The sequence below is a fragment of the Mustela erminea genome, chromosome 13 (assembly GCF_009829155.1).
Source record: "Mustela erminea isolate mMusErm1 chromosome 13, mMusErm1.Pri, whole genome shotgun sequence".
In the NCBI taxonomy this organism is placed as follows: Eukaryota; Metazoa; Chordata; class Mammalia; order Carnivora; family Mustelidae; genus Mustela; species Mustela erminea.
This window is the reverse complement of record NC_045626.1, coordinates 83,722,299-83,744,168: the sequence shown is the minus strand read 5'-3', so window position 1 is coordinate 83,744,168 and position 21,870 is coordinate 83,722,299. Positions and strand designations below refer to the sequence as shown.

The window sequence follows — 21,870 nt, the reverse complement described above, 5'->3', positions numbered from 1 at the left end:
TCCAATTGTGGGTTTGGGGAAGGAGTGAGAACACTGACGCAGAACAGTGCTGGTGGCAGGAGGTACAATGGCGGACAAAACCACCCATCCCCACGTGCATGGAGCCAAGAGTTCACCAAGGATGCCTGACCCTGAGCAAATGACCACAGCATATTAGAGAAACCAAAGAACCTAGAAAGAAAGAAGGAAAATTTCTCCCTCCCCCACCCCGCACCCCGTGACAGTTTGGTGACCCGCAAAGGGACCTTCGCTGGCTGGACACAGCTTCCTCCAGGGCAGCTGCAGCTGAGAACACCGCAGAAGCCAGGCAAACAAGCTAGAGCTGGACAACTTGATATAAACTTCAAAGAAATCACAATAGCTCATGTACGGACAATCTTAATGCCTCTGCGCCACAGAAGGGTCACCAGAGACATTCGAACTGCCAACTAGAAAAATCTGTCAGGTTGCTACTGTCCTTTCTCACTCCTTCTGAAGAGGTTTGGAGTCAGATATCTAAAAGTCTTCTCGACTGGCTGCCTTCAGAACTCAGAAACTAGGAGTATAATCTTCTCCAGGCATTAACTGTTGTTTTCCTTTTGTTTCCATAGAAATGCTTCTTATTAAATATCTAATTGCTTGCACCACAGACCTAACTTTGGAAACAAACCTGCATTTCTGCCTCCTAAATTGAGTCACAAGTGTTTAACTGAACTGGCCTATTCTCTGGACTAAGAGACTTGTCCAGTGAGATAGGGCGATTTACCAACTCAACTTACAAACTGGAAAGTTTCAAAGATGAGACTGAAGGGAACAGAATATGCCACTTTGGCATGTAAATTATTTTAACTTGAAGGCAATCAAGTCTCAATCAAGTCTCAGTAGACTCAAGAAAAACTGACTGATGATGGCTAAAAGAAACTGCCTAAAAGAAATTTTAGATGGGGAGCCTGGTCCAGAAAAAGAGTTATTACCAGAGGTTTTTTTTTTTTTTTAATCTGAAAGACTGACCCACATGGCGGGGCCAACATCTGCCTAGGAAACATCTGCTCTTTTCATCTTCCTGCAAATTGCCCTCCTTCCCTTTGAAGCCCCAACCCCATCTCTTTCCTCAGCTCAGAATGGCGTGTGAGCCTCCACTGCCTGACTGCCTCTGAGTCTCATATTTTTGTGGGACTTCTGTACCTACAAAATTAAATTTGGTTTTCCTATTTAAATAAATAAATAAATAAATAAATGCAAAAGTGCTTAAGTCTCACAGGCTTGGACTCTCAGCTTCATCTCTTCCTAGCTCTTCGACCTTGGGCAAGTTCCTTAATTTCCCTGAACTACCACTTCCTCATCTGTAAAATGGATATGGCACTATCAACCTGACAGGCTGATCTGTTCTAAGGAGTAAAGGATATAGACAGGCACCTGGGTGGCTCAGTTGGTTAAGTGACTGCCTTTGACTCAGGTCATGATCCTGGAGTTCTGGGATCAAGCCCCGCATCAGGCTCCCCGCTTGGCAGGGAGTCTGCTTCTCCCTCTGACCCTCCCTCTTCTGATGCTGTCTCTCTCTCTCTCTCTCATTCTCTCTTTCAAATAAATAAATACAATCTTAAAAAAAAAAAAAAAGTAATGCACCTGGCACGGTTCCTGAAACCTAACAGGTCCACAATAAATGATAACTATCATTATATAAACAGAAAGTTCTCCATAAACTGTTTTCACATCACAGATACCTAAACTTTTTTCAGAAAAATGGCTGCTACTAGTACTACTACCACTCAACTCAGAAATGCTAGCTTTTTCCTAACACGTTTTATATAGGAAAAAAGTTTTTGTCAACAGGGGTTCTTATTCTCTAACCTTTCAGACTGGGTTAAAAATATGTTAAAAATAATTCCTATAACATTTGCAGACTATAAACAACTAAATTCTGTATCCATCACAAATGCAAATTCATCACTTTCCCCTCCATTGTTCATCCTAAGGAGCCTCTGAAGTTCATTTCTTCACCAGGTGAAGCAAATTCAATTAAAATAAGAAGCTAATTGTAATTTCCCTTAAATCCATAACCAGGGCCTTCTGGGTGGCTGTTAGGCATCTGACTTCACCTCAGGTCATGATCCCAGGGTCCTGGTATGGAGCTCCACGTGGGGATCCCTGATCAGCAGAGAGCCTGCTTCTCTCTTTCCCTGCTACTCCCCCTGCTTGTGCTCACTCTCTGTTAAGTAAATAAAATCTTAAAAAAAAAAGAAAAAAAAAATCCAGGGTGCCTGGGTGGCTCAGTCTTTAAGCGTCTGCCTTCCGCTCAAGTCAGGGTACTGGGATCATCAGGCTCCCTGCTCAGCAGGAAGCCTGCTTCTCCCTCTCCCATTCCCACTGTTTGTGCTCCCCCTCTGTGTCTGTCTCTGTCAAGTAAATAAAAAAAATATTAAACAAAAAAAAAATCCATCACCAGTTTTCTTCTCACCTCACTTGCAGACCTTTTCAGAGATCCTAAGACAACAATATTAAGTCATTCCAGTTTTGCCACTTTCTAGCAGAGTAAATTTAAACAGGCACTTAGCAAGAAGCTAAGTGGGCCTCACCTTCCTCACAGGTAAAATGGGACAGTGCAACAGGTTATGTAATAGCATTGTGTGATAACCAATTAAGAAAAAAAATATATGTATGTATACACGTATATATTTACATTAAGTGTATATGCCCAAGCAGAAAAAGCTCAAGATGGGTTCCACTCAGTAATTTTTCCCCCTCCCTTTCAATTATAACCTTACTCAGCTTTCACAAGCTTAGACCACAAGGATTCTCAAACCTACTGATTTCTGTGATTAGCCAGTGGCTGCCCCTAAAGCATTAAGAGTAAAACACTAGCAACATACTAGACTACTCAGGGCCCCTGGCTGGCTCAGTCCACAGAGCCTGGACTCTTGATCTCAGGGTTTTGAGTTCAAGCCCCACAGTGGATACAGAGCTTACTTAATTAAAAGAATATATATATATTAGGGGCGCCTGAGTGGCTGGGTGCACTCAGCGAGTCTGTTTCTCTCCCTCTGCCCCTCACCCAATTCATGCCCTTGCACTCACTCAAATAAATAAATGAAACCTTTAAAAAAATAAAATTTAAATTAAAAAATATTAGCTATTAAAAAAATACTAGACTACTCATAAGAGGGCCTATATTCTGATGAAAGCAGCATGTTTTCTTCCCCTTATCTAAGAGACTTCCTTCCAAGAGGCAAGCATTAGCAACTCAAACATATCATGAGGAGGCAGTTAGAACTTTCTGCCTTATCTCCCCCCAGTTAGAAGGTAAGCTCCAGGAAGGAAGAGACCTCATCTGGATTGATTACTACAGTATCCCCAGGGTCTAGAAAACGAAAAATTTTAAAGAATAGTTTTAACTAAGGTATGCCTATAAAATAAATAGCATGTTCCTTTTTGAGATGACAGCTATTCCTTGACAGAGTAAATTCATCTGCTTAACAATGAAACCCAGGCTCATACACTCAATAAGGAATTTACCACTTATTGAGTATGCTAAGTTGTACAACGCACTTGTCCCTGTCCTCAAGATGCTCTAAACCTAGGGGCGCCTGGGTGGCTCAGTGGGTTAAGCCTCTGCCTTCAGCTCAGGTCATGGAATCGAGCCCCGCATGGAGCTCTCTGCTCAGCAGGGAGCCTGCTTCCCCCTCTCTCTCTGCCTGCCTCTCTGCCTACTTGTGATCTCTCTGTCAAATAAATAAATAAAATCTTTAAAAAAATAAATAAATAAAGATGCTCTAAACCTAGAAGGCAATACAAATTCAGAAGCTCTTTCACTTCCAAACAAGTTAGAGCCCAAATAGTTCCTTTTCACCAAAGATGACATATAAATGGCAAACAAGCATGTGAAAGGAAGTTCAATAACATTAGGCAATAAAGAAATGTAAATTCAAACCACAATGAAATACCACTAGACTGGCTGAAATTAAAGATTAACATCCCAAGTGTTCCCAAGGAATTAGAGCAATTAAAAAATCTCATACACTGCTGAGGGGAATACAAAATAGGACAGGACTTTAACAGTTTGGCAATTACTTTTAAAACTAAACACTTGTCATACAACTCAGCAATTCCATTTCTATGTACTTACACAAGAGAAATGAAATTGTAATGACCACACAAAACCTATACACAAATACTTATAGCACTTCATTCATAATAGCCAAAACTGCTAACGACTGTCCAATACTCGATGAACAAACTGTGGGGAAGAAACTACTATTACATGCAGTGACACAAATGAATTTCAACCCATTATTCTACATGAGAGAAGCTAATCACAAAGGCTGTATACTGTACGATTCCATTTAAATGACATTCCAGAAAAGACAAAACTATGACAACAGGAAAAGGACCATAATTGCCAGGATTAGACAATGGGGACTGATGGGTAAGAGGCACAAGGAAACTTTCAAGTGACATTCTAATTGTGGTGGTGGCTCCACGGCTCTGTTTGTGAAAACTCAAGAGCTATACACTAAAAAGGGTGAACTTTACGTAGATCATGTTTTAATATAGCTAATTAAAATGCAACCTACCACAATAAGGAATAACTGTCTACCGACCTGAGCTAAACCATAGTATCTGAGCAACACATTTTTTAAAATCTCTTGTGTATCATCCACATGTTTGGTTGGACAGGAGGAGGTTTTGAAGCTTAAAGACCCAGTATATGAACTTCTATTGGGCGTCTTTTCCCAGAAGACAGTATTTTCTTTTTCCAAAGATTGATTGATTGATTTGACACAGAGAGAGAAAGAGATCACAAGTAGGCGTAGGCGGGGGGGGGGGGGGGGGGGGGGGGGGGGGGGGGGGGGGGCTGTAAGCAGGCTCCCTGCTGAGCAGAGAGCCCTATGTGGGGCTTGACCCCAGCCCCCTGAGATCACGACCAGAGCCGAGGGCAGCGGCTTAACCCACTGAGCCACTCAGGCGCCCCAACCTTTTTTAAGAAACCTTCTTAGTGTCATGGGAACCACCTGAGACCATGACCGTGAACCTGGAGCACTATCTCCAAGTCCTGACACAAGTTTCAGCAGCACTTTACTTTAGCCTTCTCCCAAATCAGCATGGTTAGCCGCAAACTTCCAAGTTTTCCCATTTCATCCATTAATTATCTTTATTTTTGGCTGATCATTACTGACTAAACCATGGTACTTTTCGTTCTCTGTCCTTCAGAATAATTCATCCTGTCCCCAGCCATCATTTCCTACTAATTTTTTAAAAATCTCTCATTACCGTAAGTTTACTTATTTAAGTAATTTCTACACCCAATGCAGGGCTTGAACCACACTGACATCAAGAGTCACATGCTCTGATGACTGAGCCAGCCCAGGTGCCCCAATATCTCATTTCTACCATAATTAAATGTTTTATTCTGACGGGCACTGTCAATACTGCTGCTGCACTTGTTGAACATGACAGCTTTAAGAATGTTAAGTATAAACATCAGGGATGGCTGACTATGAAATGACCACAGTCATAAATAACCTCCCCCTCCCAAAAAAAATACCACCCATCCGTTGGTAGACTTAACCCACTTTTGTTCTGGGCAGTAGCTATGCTACCATCTGATTTCATTCGAAAGAGAGTTTGTAAGGGGAGAAGCTACTGCACTTAAATATAAGGCACTATGCATTCAATACCACAGGAATGATACCTGCCAAAAGCTTTAGCAGCACAGGTACATATGGTAAGACACAACAAGAGAAGATCTGGGCTAAGCCATTAAAGACCTATGCTGAACAGGATGAGAGGACTACACTGGCATGATTTGATTTATGCTGGAGAATAAATACAGTGTGCAGTCTGCAGAGGGACTTGGCAGGCCAAAGAATCTGGATTCGATTCAGCTAGTAATGAGAGCCGCTGAAAGTTTCTCAGTAGTAAGTGGGTAAGTGAAAGATGTTTGGGGAAGATTCTTATGGCTATGGAGTATGGAAGAAGTATCTGGACATGAAGAGACCAACTGGGAAGCCTGCTAGGCTCCAGGCAACAGATAATGTCTGGTGCCCATGATATAAAGACTCCCCTCACTTCTATCCACTTTTCTTCCCTAAGGCCAAAAGAAATCTCAGAATCCTCTGCACAGGGCCCCGGGGTGGCTGACATGAGCTAAAGGCAGAAGCTCAAGTCAAAATCCCAGGGTCCTGGGATCAAGTCCTTCCTGCTCAAGCAGGAGTCTGCTTTCTCCTTCTACCCCTCCTCCCACTCATTCTCTTAATCACTCTCTAATAAATAAAGCATTCAAAAAAAAAAAAAAGACAAATCCTCTACATAACATTCCAACCAGAATTGGTGTATTAGGTAAAACCGACTTGCCATGTAGATAAAATGAGTATGAGAAATGGATAGTCACAGAAGGAAGGAAAAGAATCCCTGGCAGAAACGATAGAGGAAATGCATCTACTGAGAACTACAGAGTGCACATGGCTGGCTCAGTCACTTAAGCATCCAACTCTTGGTTTCAGCTCAGTTCATGCTTTTGGGGTCCTGGGATCAAGCCCAAGTCAGGTAAGGCTCTGCACAGAACCTGCTTGGGGTTCTCTCTCTCCCTCTCCCTCTACTCCTTCCCCCTCTCAAGGGCTCCCTCTCAAATAAATTTTTTTTTTAAAGGAGACACACTTTCACTTGAAACATGACAAAACAAGAGCAAGAGTAGAGTAGAGCCTTTGCTAACTCGGAAAACTTCAGAAATGTTTTGTGGGTTTTGTTTTTTTTGTTTACTTGTTTTTTGGGGGGGATAGGTGAATCTTTTCTTAGATTACTGAATAAACACCAAATTTTAAAAATAAGTCTTAAGAAATAGGTTATATTAGGGGCACCTGGGTGCCCAGTTGATTAACTGTCTGTCTTCAGCTCAGGTCCTGATTCTGGGATCCTGGGATGGAGCCCTGCATCAGGCTCCCTGATCGGCAGTGGGAAGCCTGCTTCTCCCTCTTCCGCTGCTTCCCCACTCCATGAGCATGTGCTCGCTCTCTCGCTCTAATAAATAAAATATTTTTTAAAAACTGTATATTCGTATCACTATATCATACACCTGAAACTAATCCACCTGAGCCAGTTTCCAGCTCCAAATCTGTATGATCCTAAAATACTGAGTGCTTTCCATGTACCAAGAATGAAATGTAATAAAAACCCAGTATCGGGGCACCTGGGTGGTTCAGTGGGTTAAAGCCTCTGCCTTTGGCTCAGGTCATGATCCCAGGGTCCTGGGATCAAGCCCCGCATCGGGCTCTCTGCTCCGCAGGGAGCCTGCTTCCTCCCCTCTCTCTCTGCCTGCCTCTCTGCCTACTTGTGATCTCTGTCAAATCAATAAATAAAATCTTTTAAAAAAGCAAAAACAATCTCTGTCAAATAAATAAATAAAATCTTTAAAAAAAGCAAAAACAAAAAAACAGTATCTCAATTTTTAAGGAAGGTATTTTTTTTTCCTCCTTTTTTGGAAAGATTTAATTGGGGCACCTAGGTGGTCCAGCCGGTTAAGTGGCTGCCTTCAGCTCGGGTCATGATCCCTGAACCCTGGGATTGAGCCCTGCATCCGGCTCCCTGCTCAGCAGAGAGAGACAATCTCAAGCAGGCTGAGCACGGAGCCCCCAGTGCCTATAGGGGTAGCAGGAGGACCTGGGACTTGATCCCAAAACCCTGAGATCATAATCTGAGCTCAAACCAAGAGCTGAACACCCAACCGAATGAGGCACAGGTGCCTCCTCTCCTTTTAACAGGTGTCACAAATAAAAAGTTTTTATTTTTTTTTTTAAGATTTTATTTATTTATTTGACAGAGAACACAAGTAGGCAGAGAGGCAGGCAGAGAGAGAGGAGGAAGCAGGCTCCCTGCTGAGCAGAGAGCCCGATGCGGGACTCGATCCCAGGACCCTGAGATCATGACCTGAGCCGAAGGCAGAGGCTTAACCCACTGAGCCACCCAGGCGCCCTAAATAAAAAGTTTTTAATAAAAAAACTGAGACTAAGAATGAGTGACCTACCACAATTATTCAAATAGCTCACCACTTCTAAGGGCCAATGACTGTTTCAACCGAGAAACTGTTTCTGCCCTCACTGCTCTTAAATTTTAGTTACCAAGGGGTGAACCTTGATTCTAGCCTAGACTGGGGTTACCAGATAAAATAAAGGATGCCCCATTAAATCTGAATTTCATATAAATGAATAGTTTTGTTCCATGCAATTTGGGACACATTTATACTTTAGTTATCAGTCACTGTTGATCAGAAATTCAAGTTCAGCTGGGCATCCTATATTTTTACTTGCTAAATCTGGCAACCTTAGCAGAGACTTAACTATAAAACCCTTCCTCAGTCCTTTTACTACATCTCAGTGCTCTAAAATATTACAGTTTATATCACAACACAGTACATATACATTAAGTCACAGTTCTTTAAAATCATTCTTACCTCTAAGAATACAATGCATTCTAGTATCTTCTATTCTTTTTCATCTTTCTAAAAATGCTTGTCACGACTCACTAAAGTGATTTTTACAATTTATTAGGGGGTCCTGATGTACAGCTCAAAAAATACTTCCTTGAAAAATATGAAAAACAATTTACCTTTGTGTTGAGTCACTATTATAAGCCCATCAACTAACTATATTGTGCTATAAAATAGTAATGCCTCAGGCTGAATGCCTATAGAAGGCATACAGCTATAACTTAGAGTCAAATGGTATTCTTTGAGTTCTTTTGTCTGTTTTTTATAGTTTTCCAATCTCTTCACTTTTTGTCACACAATTAGTATTTCTTATTGCTGTCAATTATGTTTGCCTCTAAATGTACCCCTTTCTGGGGCACCTGGGTGGCTCAGTTAAGTGTCTGACTTGATTTCAGCTCAGGTCACGATCTCAAGGTCGTGAGAATAAGCCCTGTGTCAGGTTCCCCACTCACAGAATCTGTTTGTCCCTCCCCCATCTCTCAAACAAATAAACTCTTTAAAACGTAAGTAAATAAGTTTTATTTCTCTATTGCTGGCAATCTGTAAATCAAAAATGTAAGCTATGTACAATCATGTGTAAAGTAAAAGCAAATAAAACTCTGAAAGAGGCCCTGAAGAGCTCCCCTTTCTGTAATCTACACAATCTTCAATGTAAAAACCATAGGTCGGGCGCCTGGGTGGCTCAGTGGGTTAAGCCGCTGCCTTCGGCTCAGGTCATGATCTCAGGGTCCTGGGATCGAGTCCCGCATTGGGCTCTCTGCTCAACAGGGAGCCTGCTTCCTTCTCTCTCTCTCTGCCTGCCTCTCAGTGTACTTGTGATTTCTGTCAAATAAATAAATAAAATCTTTAAAAAAAAAAAAAAAAAAAAAAACCATAGGTCTTAACCTAATTTCAAGCGTTTCAGGAATGAAAATAGGGAACTACACACTGTCCACAAAAAGGATTTTTGGGGAAAAAATGATTTTGAGCCCCAAAGGAAAAATGCGCAATTTGATTCAAAACTAACCTTTCCCTTCTTTTTAAACTAAAACTATAATCAGGATTAATTTTGCCTATTTACAAGATTACTATTGATAATATTATTTAATAATTCATAAAACCAGTAAGAACATAAAGTGGCAATCAAAAATATTTGACTACTGACAAAACTGTCAAGTACGACACTCTACAGTTCTTATATGCTTACTAAAAATCGGCTACATTCATTTATAATTACATGACAGACAAGTTTCATGCCACAAAGTGATAGATTTACAAAGCCATTATAGAATGCCATTTTATCCAGTTTCCAAAATGCAGTTACGTATTAATCATGGCATGAAATTGCTATTTTATAGATACTTCAAGGCTCATAATATACGCAATCTACACCAGAGTATTTTTAAATTAAAAGGAATTTCCAATTTTCACATGACAACTGCAAACAATTTTCAGCAAATAAAATCTAAGGCCAATAGTTGTGGCAAATTTTCACTTCTTTTTTCTCTTTTTAAAGATTCCATTCATCCATTTGACAGAGTAAGCACAAGGGGGAGTAGCAGGCAGAGAGAGAAGCAGGCTCCCTGCAGAGCAAGGACAGGCTGATGTGGGACTGGATCCCAGGACCACAGGATCATGACGTGACCTAAACCGAAGGTAGTCACTTAACCAGCTGAGCCACCCGGGTGCCCACTTGTGGCAAATTTTCATAAGCAACCACAGATTCATAACAATACTGAACTATTAAAAATAGTAAAACCAAGGGGGGCGCCTGGGTGGCTCAGTGGGTTAAAGCCTCTGCCTTCCACTCAGGTCATGATCTCAGGGTCCTGGGATTGAGCCCCACATCGGGCTCTCTGCTCAGCAGGAAGCCTGCTTCCCCCTCTCTGTCTACCTGCCTCTCCGCCTGCTTGTGCTTTCTCTTCCTGTCAAATAAATAAACAAAATCTTTAAATAATAATAATAATAATAATAATAATAATGAAACCAAGGACTTAACATTTAAGTAGAATTCATGCCACATATGTACAAAATTGCATGTGTCTTCCAAAAAGATAAAAAACTAGATCTCCTATTTCACTGAGCCAAACTTCAAGGTTACAAAAAAATACCCTGAAGGTCGACTGTCTGTGATTGTCGTATTCTTTAAAATACACAGGATAGGGGCGCCTGGGTGGCTCAGTGGTTTAAAGCCCCTGCCTTCGGCTCAGGTCATGATCTCAGGGTCCTGGGATCTAGCTGAGCCCCCCGTCGGGCTCTCTGCTCAGCGGGGAGCCTGCTTCCCCCCTCTCTCTGCCTGCCTTTCTGCCTACTTGTGATCTCTGTCAAATAAATAAATAAATAAAATTTTTTAAAGATTTTATTTATTTGACAGACAGAGATCCCCTGCTCGGCAGGGAGTCTGTTTTTCCCTTTGACTGGTCTCTCTCTCATTCTCTCTCTCAAATAAATAAACAAATAAATAAATAAAATTAAAATACACACCATAACTTAATTTAGGTCTATGTCTGCATTTATTTAAAGAGAAGAATATAATAAAATTCTACAAATAAGTTGTTTTGGTCAAGTCCCCCAACTTCTCAAAGCTTAGGGGTTCTTCCCTTCTAAGATTTTCTGTTATTTCTTCCTGCTCTAAAATTCTAGTTTTAGGAGGAAAATATTTTAAAAGACAGACAATATATACTCTTGAAGCTGCAACAGTTATGTACCATATGATTCCATTGTTTATTCTATATATGTTCACAAAGAGTCTGAAAAGATGAGCTCCAAACTTCCAACAATAGTATGTCAAAGGAAAGATTGTGGGTGATTTTAAAGGAGTTTCGGCTTTGTTTTTCTGATTCTCTGTACTCTTTTCTACAATGAGTATTTAAATCTTACTGTTTTTCAAATTATGAGACAGAACTTTCATATATAGATAAGGCAGTACCTGTACAAAGACTATTTATTAAATTTTTTTATTTTAAAAAAGATTTATTTTTGCACATGCACAAGAGAGAGCACAGGTGCACAAGCAGCGGGGAGGGGCAGAGGGAGAAGCAGACTGCCCGCTGAGCAGGGAGCCTGACATTGGGGGCTTGGGCTCCATCCCGGGATGAAGGCGGACACTTAACTGACTGAACCACCCAGGCACTCTCTATTAGTTTCAAGAATAAATCTGTTCTGTTGAGTCAACATGGATGGACTTAGAAGGTATTATGCTAAGTGAAAATAAGTCAGGCCCAGAAAGACAAATACCATATGATTCCACCCCTTACATGAAATCTTTAAAAAAAAAGAATAAACAAAGAGCAGAATAAGAACTATATGCAGAGGGTGGGGGAGCAAAATGGGTGAAGGGGAGGAGGAGATAAAGTCAGTCACTGGAGTAAAAAGAGTGTAAGGAATACAGTCAATGATATTTTAATAGTGATGTAATGGGACAGATGTTAACTGTACTTGTGGTAAACATGGCATAATGCACAGATTTATCCAATCACCAAGTTCTACACCTCAAACTAATGTAACATTATATGTGTCAACTATACTCAAAAAAAATAAGAAGATCAAAAAAAAAAAAAAAGAGAGAGAAGAAATCTGTTCTGGACACCGGTTCAAGTACATTTCTTCTCTCCATTATACTACAGGCAGGTTAAGATCTGCTGAAGATCCACAACCATATTCTATACATATCTTCAAGTCACAAAGCCTGAAATCTTATATATATACACATATATATATACACATATATATATGACATAAAAATCTCTTGAATTAATTGGTGTTTTAAATAACAGGAAAGCGGTTTATGACACCACTCCTACAAAACTGCAAATCTGCTTTGTTTGGCAAGCACCTCAATGGAGACTACTACTATTCTACATAGAACATTTATCTTCAAAAGCAGAAGAAATTCTTTTTGAGTAGAAAAATATACTTTAAGGATATCAAAAAACACATTAAAATGCAGCTCAACCTATCCTAAGTAATGCTAGTAAAGGTCACACATTCAAAGGTGCCTACATTACAGATTCTAGATTTGGATGCTACAACCTTTCAAAGGCTTGATACCAGCTTCACAGTCACTGATAAGTCAATCTTCTGATAAAAACATCCCTATTTTTGAAGTCTAACATCTAAGCAGGCAAAAAAGACTCAAGAGGAAAGAGCACCCTACTTTTATTTTAGTAACATTCTTGCTAAAACATGAAAAAGACCACTGTACAGACCTCTTAAAATCACGGTATGGTAACAGTCATAAATGACCCAGATGTGCTTCAAAAACAAAAAAACAAAAACAAAAACAAGTACTTTCACTAAAAAGATACAGTAGCAGGCAGGCCTGTTAATCAACTATACTGCAGCTTAAGTTACTACAATGATTTCAAATAGCTACAAAAACAGGGTTTTGTTCAGCCTCAACTCTTTACATATCAAAACGCTATCACTATCTATCCAAAATGGAAAACTACAACTCCAGGAAAAAAATCTTACAGAGACTTAAAATTCCTTTCAAGGTGTAAGAACACACTTTGCCACAGTGAAAATAAATTATAACACAGCTGTAGCTACACAAAACAACAATAAAAAAATTAGATCCTCCTTTAAGTCGAAACATATGGCTATTAAATAGCTATGATATGAGTTAACATCCCTCGTGTAAAATCTGCAAAATTATAACAGTCTAATTAGACACGGAAAATACAAACTTAACATTTAACCAAAAAAGGAACACCATAACTGACACCATTAATGTTTTGACTTTTCAAAATGCAAAATCTTTAAGCAACCATAGGCTTACTTTTTCTGACAAAGATCTGATATAGGTTTTTTTTTTTTTTAAGATTTTATTTATTTGACACAGAGAGAGAAATCACAAGTAGGCAGAGAGGCAGGCAGAGAGAGAGAGGGGAGGAAGCAGGTTCCCTGCGGAGCAGAGAGCCCGACATGGGGCTTGATCCCAGGACCCTGAGATCATAACCTGAGCCGAAGGCAGAGGCTTTAACCCACTGAGCCACCCAGGCGCTCCCTGATACAGGTTTTTGCCCAATCAAAAAAAGTCTATTTTCTCTAGGTACTTAGGATGAAAATTAAGTCAATTAGGTTAAAATACATAAGTCCATTAGAAAAACAAAAATGTACAGCTTTTAATAGCCATCTGCAGCTTACCTCTGATGACTTCCATTGTCAATTAACTTTTCTGGTCCAACTGCAAATGTGGTTTTATCAATACCCACTTAAAATAATAAGTTAACAAAGGAATGATACAGTTTAAACCTTCTAAGCTACAAATAGGACCATATGACTGACCAGTCTAGAGTTAAAGCAAATGGCTAACTACCTCAAAACTCTGCTCTAATGTTACCTCCTCAAAAAAGCCTCCCCAATCCACTTAAAAGTGAAACCCACTCCCTTCCCTCACACTCTCGTATTATATCCTTAATCTGCTCTCCCCAATCCCATAGCTCTTACCTAATATTATACATAGTTTGCTAATTTAATGTCTCAATTAATGTCTGACTCATCATGTTAGAATGGAAACAGTTAGAATGGAGAGCAGTTATCTTTTTGTTTTATTCACTGGTATACCCCAAACACTTGTAACTGCCTGAACATGGATTTTCAATAAATTTCTATGTTCAACGGTGTCGATATTTTAGGCTCTTCTAGACTGTATTTAAAGAGACGAATGTCTCGCTGATTCTTAAATGAAAACTTACACTAAATTGCAGCATAATTTCGAAGTTGCAATGCCTTGAAAGAAAGAAGCAGTTACGAAAGTACTAAGCTGAAAATGACTAAAGTAAGTTTTTACTCACATTTAATCCTGTATCCAAAGACATTCTAATGTTGTATTATTTAGGTTTAGGAATGGGTAACAGAATGGGTAAACCCATTATTTTTTTAAACAAGAAAGGGAATGTAGGAGAGGAAGAGATATAGGTTACCCAGCAATAATTCCCAACAGTGCCATGAAATTATATAAAAGTCAACAAAAGTGACTTGGTCACAGGCTAACAGCTAATAAAAAATACTTTTAGATGAATGAGGGAGATTAACAACAACAAAAGCTTCAGAACAAGTTTCTCAGGACTTTCACTCCTCTACTTAGAGAAGTATGAGCACAATAGTTAAACCATGTATCCTCATTAGTGTTAACAGTTACTGTTTTCAAAGCATCTTCCCTTGTATTATTTCATTAAGTCCTCAGAGAAACCAAATTCAAACTCAAGTATAAATAATCAGGTAGCTAACAAAAGTACTTAATAATGTATTCACTTGACAGTAAATGCAACTTTTCCCTTGAAAATCCCCCACAGTGTCTGACAAAGAAACCATTCTATAGAAGAGCCACCTTCCTGGCAATGGAAACTAACACAAGTCTTCTCAAGAGTAATATGGCACAGCTAGCAAGAGCCATAAAAACCTTGAAGCCCTTTGACCCAGTAAAACCACTCCTGGGAACTTTCTCTAAGGCAATAATTAGACTAAAGTCAAAAGCTATTAGTATAAAGATGTTTAGTGTACCACTAACTATAATAACAAAGATGTAGACACCCAAATCCCAACAGTTGAGTGGTTAACCAAAAACCTAAAGAAAATTTATATTACAATGCTAAACAGAAAAAAAAACCCATAAAAAAAACACAAAATAACTTGCACAATCATTAAAACTACATAAAAATGAAAAGGTAAAAACCGAAAACAAGATTTTGATTAACAGACTAATATTATGGGTATGTCGTTCTAAGAGAAAACGGTAACCTTCTAAAACATATATGATAATTTAAGGCAGAATAAATTTTTGAAAGCCATAAAAAAACACTATTTTTTAAAAAGTCAAACATAATGAAATGTTATTTAAAGAAGACATGTGAATTTCTTGACTTTCAAGAATATTCTACTATCTCTAAACACGTCAAACCTAATGCTGCATTTTCTTTCTTTACCCCTGGCCTCAGGGACATATTTTAACTGCTGACAAACACAAACATATGTAAGGAGACCTTAAAAACTGTAACCAGTTTATAAACAACCCAGCAGCAGTGGTTCAAAATCCAAAGGAACTCTACATGAGATCTATGTAATAAAAGTACACATTACATGAATCCAATAAAGAGAACTTCACGTATCTATCAAAAAGAACAAGGGCAAGAATTCATGTCTCAAATGAAAGAACTTAAAGCAAAGAAGAATTTAAATTAATCTTAAATGTAAAGCCTCAAAGAACAGAAAAGGCTCTTTGGTACTAAACATTCCAAATATTTTTGATCATTCAAGCCACTCTGCAACAGATTATAATTTTTAAGCCTAAGGAGAGCGGTCGCAACCTAAAAGCCTAAGTTTTAATTTCTAATTACATGAACAAGTAAAATGTATCTGCCAAATCTCTATAATACCTAAGAAGAAAAATACCGTGGATCCTCTTCTGTAAAAAATTAGGTACAAAATTTGTCCATTTTTCACTGTGGATGCCACTGAAAAAGGGAAACTGAAGTTACAGAATCCTAAGTGGAAAGAGCTGGGAAAATAAGCACTTTATCTGAACTAGTTAGGGTAAGGTTAACGTTTGAGGGTGGTTCAGAGAAAGGACAACTGTGAAGGGGAGGTAGGGCAGAAGTAAAAAAAACAAAAACAAAAACACAATGTTCGTCCTTCCCCCCCTTGAAAGCAGGATTCCTTAAAAATCAGCCCGGATTCATCCTGAAGGGTAACTTCTCGGGCCATAAATGAAAATTCTTTGAAAATGGATCGCTGAAAACCTGTTTTCAAAAAGAAAACTCAGTGCGTGGAAAAAAAAAAAAATCCCCTATCCTACCTTCTCAAGCCCAGGATGTCTATTTCCGGAGGACCCTCGTCACTGACTACCAAGCCCGCCTAGGTCTAAGGGAGGCAAGGCAGTGCCGAACACGGATGGGCTCGGGGCACAGGGGAAATAGACTTGCGTGCCCTTGGTGAGCTCTGGCGGCACTTCCCAAGTTAAGGACACTGGCCACAATGGAATGGAGTCTATTGACATTTGCTGCCCCGTTTGAACACTAAGCATTTTCTTAGTTCGTGAAATACGAACTGTCAACCACCCCCCCCCCCCACGCACACACACACCCTCCCCAACAGGCCTTCCCGCACAAACACACCCTCCAAAGTCAGACCCGGTTAGAGAGACAGCACACAGCCCCCAGTCCCTACCACAAGCCTAGGTTTATGGGGAAAGAGGAGGAGACGACGCAAGTAAACACCCGCATTTCTGCTTTCAGGAAGCCCACCAGGTCTCCTGCTGCAATCCCTCTCCCCTCGAAATTCTATGAATTGGGGCGGGGGTTGGGGAAAATGCGCAGCGTGCCCGCTCCTTGCCACCACCATCCCCCTCTGTCCCCGATCTGGCCTGGACTTCTGACGCACGCCTGGGTCCGGCCCTCGCCCACCACTATTCAAAGGCGCCTTCTCGGCCTCGGAACAGCATTGCGGATCGGCCACCACCCGCGGCGGAGAGGCCTTGCGGGGGAAGGAGGGAGGCCGGGAGGGGGCCGGGCACTCCCCACCCCTTCCTCAGGTGGGGGAGGGCGGAACGCTGCAGGAGACTGCACAGAGCCCCACGATTCCTGGAGTTCTGGAGCCCCCGCCGCTACCTCAGATTTAAATGGGGAGGGGAGCGGGGACCACTACCCACCCACCTCAATCCGGTTCTTCGAGCTTTCCCAAGGCAGGGGAGTGGGGTGGTTACGCACACCAAACAGACCCTAACGATTCCAGATGAGCCCCGTGGCTGCCCCTTTAACGGACAGGGGGGGACGCTGCCCTAACTTTCCCCCTCCCTTGTTATTCCCCAAAGGGGGAGTTGGCAAGTTTCGGGAGACTGAACCAAAACCTAAAGACCATTCCACGTTAATATTTAAACGCGGGGGGAGGGCGGGGGGGCACTGCCCAAGCATCCCCTCCACGTTGGGGCTAAAAGAGGGACAGGGGCTGACAATTAGTGAGACCTGTAAATCCCTCCCGAACACTTAAATGGAGAGGGGGAGGCTGTCCAGTCCTTCCATCTTGACCGTTTGGGGGAGGGGGTGGGGATGTTGCAGGAGGCTGGACACAACCTGACATTCCCGGAGGGACCCCGCAGTGCCCCCCCATCCAAACGCCGGGGCTCCAAGAGGGAGAGGGAACCCCACCCCCACTGCGGGCCCCCAGCCCACCCCACCAAGCCTGGCCGGTCACAGGGCGGGGACGACGGTGTGGGCCGCGGGGGAGGGGACAGGAGGCCTGAGCTCGTCCAGGCCCGGAACGGAGGGGGCTGGGGCGCGACACCCACCTGCCCAGGCCGGGCCGCCCGCCGCCTGCGCTCGCCGCCGCCGAGGAGGAGGAAGCCACCGCCGAGGACGACGAGACTGAGGACGGCGACGGCGCGGCGGCGGGCGACGTGAGAAGGCCGCCGCTGCCGCCGGGCTTACGGGCATTGGCGGCCGCGGGCGGCGGCTGCTGCTGTTGCTGCTGCTGCTGCTGTTGTTGCTGGGGCTTCAGCGACATGGTGAGGGGCCCATACACCGGCCCGCACGCCGGGCGGGGACAGCCGGGAGCCGGGCGCGCCGAGGAGACGCCGGAGCGCGGTGGGGACGCACGGGCGCCGAGCGGGGAGGCGCGGGATGGCGCGGCCGGGGGGGCGCCCGGGCCGGCTATGGGGAGAAGGAGGACGACGAAGGGGCGGGGAGGCCCGCCGAAACCGAGGAGCCGCCGGGAGCCGGGCAGGGACGCGCCGCCGCCGTTGCCGTTGCTACCAAAACAGTCTGAGGCGGAGGGAGGCGAGCGCTGCCCGGAGGGAGGGGGGCCGGGGCCGGGCGGGGGAGGGGCGGCGGAGGGATACGGGCCCGGAGCCGCGCCGCCGCCGCCGCCCCGCCCGCCCCGCCGCGCCGGCCGCGGGAGCGAGCGCCGCCCGGGCCACCTGGCCGCGGCGAAGCGGCGTGGCTCGATGGCCGCTGCGGGGCCCCGAGGAGCTGCGGCCGCCGAGCGCATCGGGGGTCGGGCACACAGAGGCGCCGCGTGGCGATGCTGGGTGGGCGCGGTGGTGCGGAACGGGGACTCTTTACCGGAAGTCGGAAGGGTCGGACGGAAGCAGAACGTGAGACGACCCCGGGGCCGGGAGGGACACGTGAGGAGCGGGCGCCGCGCTGGGCTGCGTTCGCGGGGGTCGGGTGAAGGCCCGGCCGGCGGCCCTGCCCGGATCCGCCCTCCTCGAGGCGGGTCTGCCCTTCGGGAGGGCGTGTCTGTCTTCGCCCTCAGGGCCGGCCTAGTCTAGAGGACGGGAGGGAAGCGTTTCTTCCCCGCCCCCCAGTAATCCTCCGGCGTCCTCAGAGTACTGGGAGAGTCCGTGTTTACCCCCACCTGATGCAACCTCGAACGTGGACTGCGAGTCCCTTCAGGGCGGAGACTCTGTCTTGCTACGTAAGAAGCATCTAGAACACAGGCATCCCATAGTTGTCTTTGTATCCCCAGCACCTGGCACACAGTAGGTTCTCACCGCGTCACTGAATGTCTAAAAGGCAGACCCTTTTTTTCCCTTGCCAAGAGTCGAGCAACCTCTCCGGGCCACCTACATCTGGTTACCTTTTCCCCACTTTTTTCCACCCCAGCAGCACACAGGAGCCAGAAAACTCTTTTGGGTATCTGACCTTCATTTGAACCCATTTTCCCTCACTTGAACTTCTTTTTTCCTCATTCATGAGACTCAAAAGGAAATGTACGTGATTGGTAGAGCTATGGATAATGGGGTCTCCCTTGGTGGAGACAGAACAGACCTCACAAGAATGTGTGAACTTTAGACCTTGGCCCCTTTAGAAGTTTTACTTTAACTTAGATTGCTAGCCAGCACAGTAGTCCGTTTTTTAAGTGTGTGGCAATTAAACTGGAAGCTAATAGATTTTTTTGTTGTTGAGTTAAGAATTGAGGTTTTTGGTTTTTTTTATTTTGTTTTTTAAGTAAAATTAGTTAAGGAGTCTGACCAGAATTGTCAGATAAAGACTTAAAAAAAAAAAAAAAAAAAACTTTTGGAGAATGATTAAACCACAAGTCTCCAGGAGCCAAATTGAAATTAATCTCCTAGATAGTCCAGGCAAAAATTAACATTAATTCTGCAAATACTTGAAAAATAGGAAGTCAGCTTTAACTCCCAACTGAGGTAAAAAGGTTGAGAAGAAGAAAAAAGTATTATTTTAAACCAACAGTTGCAAAATCCTTTAAAAATTAACCCAAAGGAAACATTAAAAAACCAGAAGAGAGGGGTGCCTGGGTGGTTCAGTCTATTAAGCCTCTGCGTTCAGCTCAGGTCCTGATCTCAGGGTGGTGGGACTGAGCCCCACAGGGGCTTCTGGCTCAGGAGTGAGAACGCTTTCCCTCTAACCTGCCCCTCTGCCCTCTCATTCTCTTCCTCTCAAATAAATAAAATATATATTTTTTTTAATTTTTAAAGGACCATAATAAAAATACATCAACTTTCTCTGGTTTAACGATTTGATCGTTAACCATATCTGGAAACATGATCCCAGAATTCAATCTTAGGACCAAACTGCAGACAGGTGGGAGATAAAAGAGAAGTTGAGTAAGAAAACCTGAAGCTGACAGCTGAACTTAATTTCATTTAGGACGAGAAAATTTTTACCCACTATCATTTAAAATATATTTAATAATTAGGGGCACCTGGGTGGCTCAGTCATTAAGCGTCTGCCTTCAGCTTGGGTCATGATCCCGGTGCTGAGATGGAGCCCCACATCGGACTCCCTGCTCAGCAGGAAGCCTGCTTCTCCCTCTCCCACTCTTCCTGCTTGTATTCCCTCTTTCACAGTCTCCCTGTCAAATAAATAAAATCTTTAAAATATATATATTTAATAATTTATTGAAGTATAATTTACATATAAAATTTATCAATTCTGTATACAATTAATGATTCTCAGTAAATGCATAATTATGTAACGATCACCATTAATTTCAGGACATTTCGATCACCCCAAAAAGATCCTCATACCCATTAGTAGTTACTCCTGGTTCCCATTCTCAGCCCCAGCAAACACTAATATATTTTCCATGGATTTATCTATTGTAGACATTTCATATAAATGGAATCTAACAATAGGCAATGTTTGCCTTTTTTCACTTAGCATATGTTAATGTTTTGGAGGTTTATCTATGTCCTAGCATGTATCATTACTTATTATCATGGAGTAGTATACCATTGTATGGATGTATCACATTTTGTGTATCTACTCATCAGTTGGTGGGCTTTTAGATTGTTTCAAGTTCGAGGCTATTATGGATAATGCTGCTATGAACATTTTTGTACATGTATGTCTTCATGTGGATATATTTCTCTTGAGCAGAGGCCTAGTAATGGAATGTTGGGCTGGTATGGTAAATTTATATTTAAATTTTTAAAAGATACTATCAGGGCACCTGCGTGGCTCAGATGGTTAAGCGTCTGCCTTTGGCTCAGGTCATGATCGCCAGGTCCTGGGATAGAGCCCCATGAAGTGCTCCCAGCTCAGGGGGAAGCCTGCTTCTCCCACTCCCTCTGCCTCTCCTGCTGCTTGTGCCCTCTCTCTCTCTCTCACGTGAATAAATAAATTTTTTTTTTAAAAGAAGATACTTTTTTCTAAAGTGACTGCCATTTTACATCTACACCTGGAATGTTTGAGGGTTTCTCATTAAAATTTCTGCTTTTATATTAAAATGGAAACTGAAAGCACCTCTACATAATGGAGTCCATTCTGTACACACACCCTTTTATTTCTTTGTCCAAGGAAGATCGCCACCCAAAACCAAGAAATATGTTTTATTGCAAACCCTTCACCTCCATTCCAGACATCTGAAAATGTAGCTATGTAACAGCAACTGTGACATCAGCATGTTCTAGCTTTCAGTAAACGTCAGATAATATACCTTAAGACAAAATGGTGTGTGGGATGCCTGGGTGGCTCAGTCGGTTAAGCACCCAGCTCTTGATTTCAGCTCAGGTCATGATCTCAGAGTCCTGGGATTGAGCCCTGCATCAGGTTCTGTGCTCAGTGGGGAGTTGCTCGAGATTCTCTATCTCCCTCTGCCCCTCTCTCCAACTCAAACACATGTGTTTTCGAGCTCTCTCTCTTTTCCTTTAAAATAAATAAATCTGGGGCAACTGGGTGGCTCAGTTGTTAAGCATCTGCCTTGGGCTTAGGTCATGATCCCAGGGTCCTGGGATCCAGCCCAGTATCGGGCTCCCTGCTTGGTGGGGAAGCCTGCTTCTCCCTCTCCCACTCCCCCTGCTTGTGTTCCCTTCCTCTGTGTCTGTCTCTGTCAAATAAATAAATAAAATCTTAAAAAAAAAAAAAGGTGTGGTAGGCACCCAGTAAGACCACCCATGTGGGGGCACCTGGGCGGCTCAGTCGGTTTAGCCTCTGCCTTTAGCTCAGGTCATGATCTTGGTGTCCTGAGAT

General features: G+C 42.9%; 1 protein-coding gene across 7 annotated transcripts in view; it reads right to left on the bottom strand.

Moving 5' to 3' along the window:
* ATXN2 (ataxin 2) overlaps positions 1-18,259 on the bottom strand; it is a 113,851-nt gene extending 95,592 nt beyond the window's left edge. For 5 of the 7 annotated variants that reach the window (XM_032310336.1, XM_032310334.1, XM_032310335.1 and 2 more), the window contains exon 1: positions 17,724-18,065. In XM_032310336.1, coding sequence (XP_032166227.1) covers positions 17,724-17,938 — 215 coding nt within the window. In that variant the 5' untranslated portion in view covers positions 17,939-18,065. Of the gene's footprint in view, positions 1-17,723 lie in introns of all 7 variants that reach the window. The other 2 variants (XM_032310332.1, XM_032310333.1) reach the window with 1 other exon arrangement.
* Between the last annotated feature and the right edge of the window lie 3,611 nt (positions 18,260-21,870).